The sequence below is a fragment of the Electrophorus electricus genome, chromosome 23 (assembly GCF_013358815.1).
Source record: "Electrophorus electricus isolate fEleEle1 chromosome 23, fEleEle1.pri, whole genome shotgun sequence".
Taxonomy (NCBI): domain Eukaryota; kingdom Metazoa; phylum Chordata; class Actinopteri; order Gymnotiformes; family Gymnotidae; genus Electrophorus; species Electrophorus electricus.
Genome location: NC_049557.1, coordinates 1399846 through 1405338, shown reverse-complemented (window position 1 = coordinate 1405338; position 5493 = coordinate 1399846). Strand labels below are relative to the sequence as shown.

The window sequence follows — 5493 nt, the reverse complement described above, 5'->3', positions numbered from 1 at the left end:
TAATAATCCATGCCTTGTTTCAAAAACCGATCAAACTAAAGAAGCTACTTGATGCGTTTGTGGAACCCGCACCGCGCATGCCTCGTGCTTTCTTTTTCGTTGTAAACACGATGCACACACGTGCGCCGAAAGCACGATCTCGCCCCCTAGCGGACTACCGGAGTACCGGCGTGCGACCAGCGCGGTGAGACCTGCAGGTCCGGCTGCTCAGGTGTGTCCCACGCACAGATATCCGAGACAGTCGGACAACGATGCGTAACACGAAGTGCGAAAACAGGGTGTCTTCTGTACGCAGTATATACAAAGAAAGCGGGCACTGTGCAATAAAAATAGCCGTCCATGCAGGATTTCACAAACGTGTTGATAAATAAGGACGTGCTGTTTAACCGACCGCTATGCTACAACATAACTAGATAATAAATATGGAAATATACAGTGAGAATGTAAAAATAGCAGTATTATGTAAATGAGATCAACAGGTGACATTGTGAACTGTGAAAGAATATCAGCATTGGCAGTAGTGTACAATACAGAGGGTCGGGCACAAGGCTCAGTGTACATCACTAACATTAAACTGACTCAGTAACAGTAGCAATTAGGAAATTACCTACATTTGGTCCAGTAGCCCGATAGCCTGTAAGTAGCTGTATTTCTAGTGTGCCAGTGCTGTACTGCATGCCGCAGTAGCGCCTACCAGATGGCAGCCTGGGTAAACAGGCCACGTGTTGGGTGGCTGCTGTCTGTCATTGTTGATGACTGCTAGATGTCCCATAAAGCTGGCCTTGATGAGCTCAGCCGCTCTCACTATTGAATGAAGGGCCTTACAATCACAGGCAGAGCAGTTGCAATATACCATGCAGTGAAGCAGCCAATCAGGCTGCTCTCCGTGGTACCATAAAGTTAAGTGGCCAATCAGGATGCTCGCTGTGGTACATCTAGTGAGGATGTTAGCGTGCAGGAGAGACCTACTGAACCTTTGCAGGAAGTAGAGTCACTGATGGACAGATTTCGCAGTGCTGGAGTGGCAGGATCAAGTGAGGTCATCCGTGAAGTCACAAGTAAGGTCATAAGTAAGGTCATCAAGGAGGTCATAAGTTAGGTCATCAGGGAGGTGTATGTTACATTAACATTTATTGTTCTCTCTTTCAAAATGAGTGTGACTGATGGATTATGTTTCTGTCATTGTTTTTAATAAACACGTGGAACATTCATAACACATCATACATCGTTCTTAAAAATACTTTAATTGAATATTGCATATTAAATACTTTAAATTTCATGTAATCTACATAGAAAATGGTTCACAAGAATTTTAATTTGTCTGCCAAGCACTCAAATTAAGAGTACATGTATTTGCACAATTCAACATTTAACAACATTAAATTTTTTTTCATGAAAAATACCATTCATAAATATCCTTTACACCCTTGTACTCTCTGTGCTTTGCTACATATTCACATGCAGTGCAGATTGGCTGTATAAACTCTTGGTTCTGTAATATGAGATGTGGTTTTGCGGACAGATGTTTCCTCCACCGAAAGTAGCTCTTATAAAGTTCTTCATCTCTGTTCACCATGATTAGATACTGGGCCAGTGATTTTGGACTCAAAAAGTCATTAATGTGAATGAAGGAACTGCCTGGAACAAACTTTTCATAGTTTTCTCTCGGGGGCCCCAAAACTACCGGGACCGTCCCCACTGTGAGCGGTGCATTCAGCTTCTCAGTGATGTAGTCCCTGTGGATGGAGTTTTCGAATGACAGGTAAAACTTGCAGCTGGCTATGATGGAGTAGTAGTCCTCGTGCTTTAAGAACTGTCCGGTGGCATTTCCGAGCACATGCACTGTAATGTACTTTTTAAGCTCGTTGTAATATCGATTCCTGACCACAGTACCGGTTTTGGGGTTTGTATTGCTCACAATCCAACAAACCAGCTTGTCCTTTTGGGGAATCACAATCTTGTCTTTGGGGTTTTTCCTGATTGCCAAGTGGTTGCGGACAACAATATCAGCATCACTCCTGTAGCTGAGAGTGAGGTTGAAGAGCTTCTCCAGACCTGGTATCCTCTCAGTGTTTGTTGGCGATTCCATGTGGAACCAGATCCATCGCTGGAAAGAAGGCCGCGGAGAGGGTGGGAGGTTGGACAGGTCCTTCTTGATGGCCCTGTGGAAAACCAGGAGCGCATCGGCCGAGCCGTACAAAGATCTGTCATCCGTCAAGAAACAGTCGTCAATATCAAACAACAGCTTGCAGTCAGACAGGTTGAACCTGTAGTTTTGTGGCCAAAACCACAATAAGAGTGTGGGCTTGTCAAGCGCGGCAACGCATTTGTTGGAAGGGCAGTCAAGGGACAGACAGACTGTAGGGCTGGTCTGTAAATATCTCATCCACAGAGTGACGATTTCTCCAGTGAAAACTACAGCAATCAAAATGTGCTGCAAGACAGATGGTCTGCGTGGCATATTATACTCTAGAAAAGGGAAATAATCGTTAAAAATGGCTGTTAAATATAAATCCATTCAAGAACAATAGTATGTGGAAAAAAATACACAATTAAAACACCTCTGGAGACGTCATGGAGACGTGAATGAAAACAGCACAATTTGCACAGGCTGCGCACTGTCTCTGTCTCTCTCTCTCTCTCTCTCTCTCTCTCTCTCTCTCTCTCTCTCTCTCTCTCTCTCTCTCTCCCCATACACGTACATACACATAAACATATGGAAACATATTCTAAAGAATATTCCTGGGACTAACTGCTGTGTCATGTAAACATGAGGAGGTAGTAAACACATTTGGGTACCTAAAAAAGATTTCCATAGAGGCAGGGAGTGTCATCTGAACCAAAACCAAAATTATTTAGTTCTTGCACAGTAGTGTACAAAACACACAAACTACAAATAAAGTCACCTTACCAAAAGGAATACAATCTGATGATATTCCAATTACAGTTTAGACTAAATATGGAAAAAAACAACAACATTAAACTGTTTTGTTTAATTGGCATCGAATCCCACCCTATAATCCATCGGTTCTGCTTTGGAGTCACATGTTCCGTCAAGCCGCCCAAGCCTACTTACATGTGGAGCCCTTCTGCGCTGAGCTCTTCGGCGTAGCGTGTCTAAGATCAGCAAACAGCACCGGAACACCCATGCATGCACTTTGCCATAAAGAGATCGCCGCTCTCGTCCGCCAGGAAGATCAAAAGGTAAAAGGCGGAGTTTACAGGCAGGGCTTGACACAATAGCGCAGGCTGGTGCGAAATAGTGTTACTCGACATCCAAAATTGTTTCGCGTACGAGTACGTTAAAGCAATGTCCGTCTGAAGTCTGAGCGTGGTAGGAAGAATTGTGCTCTTCAGGCGCCACAAGCGAGCGGAGCTGCTCCGAAGGTCCACTAGAGGGCGCTGTTGATTCATAATTGAGTGTCCAGATATTACACGCCTCGTCCTGCGAATTTGAACCGTACTAGGACGCGCTGCGAATCAGGGAGTATAAAGACAAGATGATTAATTCACTATGTTCATCTAAACTTGCTTCTGAACCAGTGGTCGCAGTATTGAAGAGAGGCCCATTTAGCTCTCAGCCCCAGGAGATGGCGGGAAAAATTTTAAAAAGCAACGTTTTTCAGAAAAGCCTTTGGGCAGACACTCGCCTTCTCCTGGTTCAGAAAATATCTGCTTAGCATTCTGTTATTAGAGTATATCCGGTATAAGCAGCTCTAACAGCAACAATGTTCCTTCTCTGCTGTTCATTAATATCGTCTTTATATATATATATATATATATATAAAATCTTATTAATAACAACTTTAAATAAGTTAAATATATGACCAAATCCTTTAAAAGAATAGCTAGTGGGGGGATATCTCATCTTCACCTGTACCAAAAACAGCAAACAATGCAGGGTAACAACATATTGCATCATTTCTGTCACTGGGCGCAGATATGTTAAACAGGCGGATCTTGCTTTTGGGCAACAAAAATCTGACTATGGAAATGAACCAAAAACCCCTGTTATATATGCAGATGGCAGCTGCTGTTTGAATTTCCAACTGGATTTCTGGAAACTGCACTCCAGTACTCCAGTAAACATGTTTATATTATATTATATTATATTATATTATATTATTTTATATTATATTATATTATATAGAAATTTTTGTGATGTGCAAATTTTGTTATCATTATTGTTACAATCTTGTTAAAAATGTTCAAGAGGATGCTCTGTAACAGTCTACATTTATATGCTACCGGAAGGAATCCAGTTAACTTGCATTTCGTCAGTCACCTCTGCATCTGTGTTTGTTTAATGGTCACTCTCTGATATGTGGTGACGTGGGCAAACTCCCTGTCGAGCCTCCTTTAAAGAAGGATAACTCTGCTACCACTGTTCTTGTTAGGTCTCAAATATTAGCAAGTGGAGTTCCGTGAACACCCTGTGTACAATACAAAAAAAAACCCCCACAGAGGCCGGATCTTGAAACCCGGTAATACAACACATTTCTGCACGTGTGCTGTGTGTTTACCAACACACGTTTGTAAGTCTTTCCCCCGTCTCCTTGAATGTTGTTATCGGGCTATGCTCACAAGCCAAATACAAGAACAACCACCTGTTGTAATTTGGGTTCAAACCAAAACTATTCCAAAAGTATCAAATGTGTACCCAGTGCTACTAGCAGACATAAATGAGCCACCAGATAAAACTACCAGCATACCAAAGCACCCAGCTACCAGCATGGTAGGATTTATGTAGGATTAGCCTAAATCCTGGAGTGCTGTTCAGGTCCTTATAAACAGACTATACGATTGGTACAAGGCAAATGTAATGTCATGAAATTTATGTACTGCTACACAAGGGATACTGGACAGATTTTCATTTTGGGCTGTCACTTTACCATTAATCAAACGTCATTGTTTTGGATTCTCTCCAAAACAATCAATTTACCTTTTATTTCATCATCACTGTGTGAGTCACTGATATACAACGCCTAATTTTCTTTCACTTACTTGCTACCTGTGGTGACGTGGCCTCTTGGTGTGGCGGCCCAGTGAATGTGCGGCCAGTGTAAATGGACTGCTAGCTACAGTTCACCTTTGACCTTTCCCTCTTCAACAAACCGCGTTTCACGGGCCTTGCTTCCCCGTGAAACGTCCCCTATGAGTGTCGCCCGTACAGACGCACTGAGCAGGCTACTGATGAAGAAGAGCCAATTACCTTTGCAAGGGCCAGCACTTTTGTTCAGACAAACTGCGCAATTACGCAGAACATGGGTTCACGTTTTCTGCGCTGATCTCCCTGTCTCCATCACTGCCATGACCCGGAGCCCCGAAATGCGCTAACGGACCCTATTAACCACTCATCACACACCTGGTGCAGGGCAGACACCAACAGAGAAGCCAAGATAATTAGACAATCTTGCACACCGTGTCAACTTTTGCTAAAACTCTGTTGCCATTCTGCTCATTATACACGTGGGACACCCTTGGCTACGTCTG

General features: G+C 43.1%; 1 protein-coding gene across 1 annotated transcript; it reads right to left on the bottom strand.

The window, feature by feature from the left end:
* Positions 1–1317: 1317 nt before the first annotated feature.
* Positions 1318–2453, bottom strand: LOC113592116 (4-galactosyl-N-acetylglucosaminide 3-alpha-L-fucosyltransferase 9-like). The gene has a single exon (XM_027032872.2). The coding sequence runs from the start codon at positions 2384–2386 to the stop codon at positions 1391–1393; it is 996 nt and encodes a 331-aa protein (XP_026888673.2). The 5' UTR covers positions 2387–2453; the 3' UTR covers positions 1318–1390.
* Positions 2454–5493: the final 3040 nt, after the last annotated feature.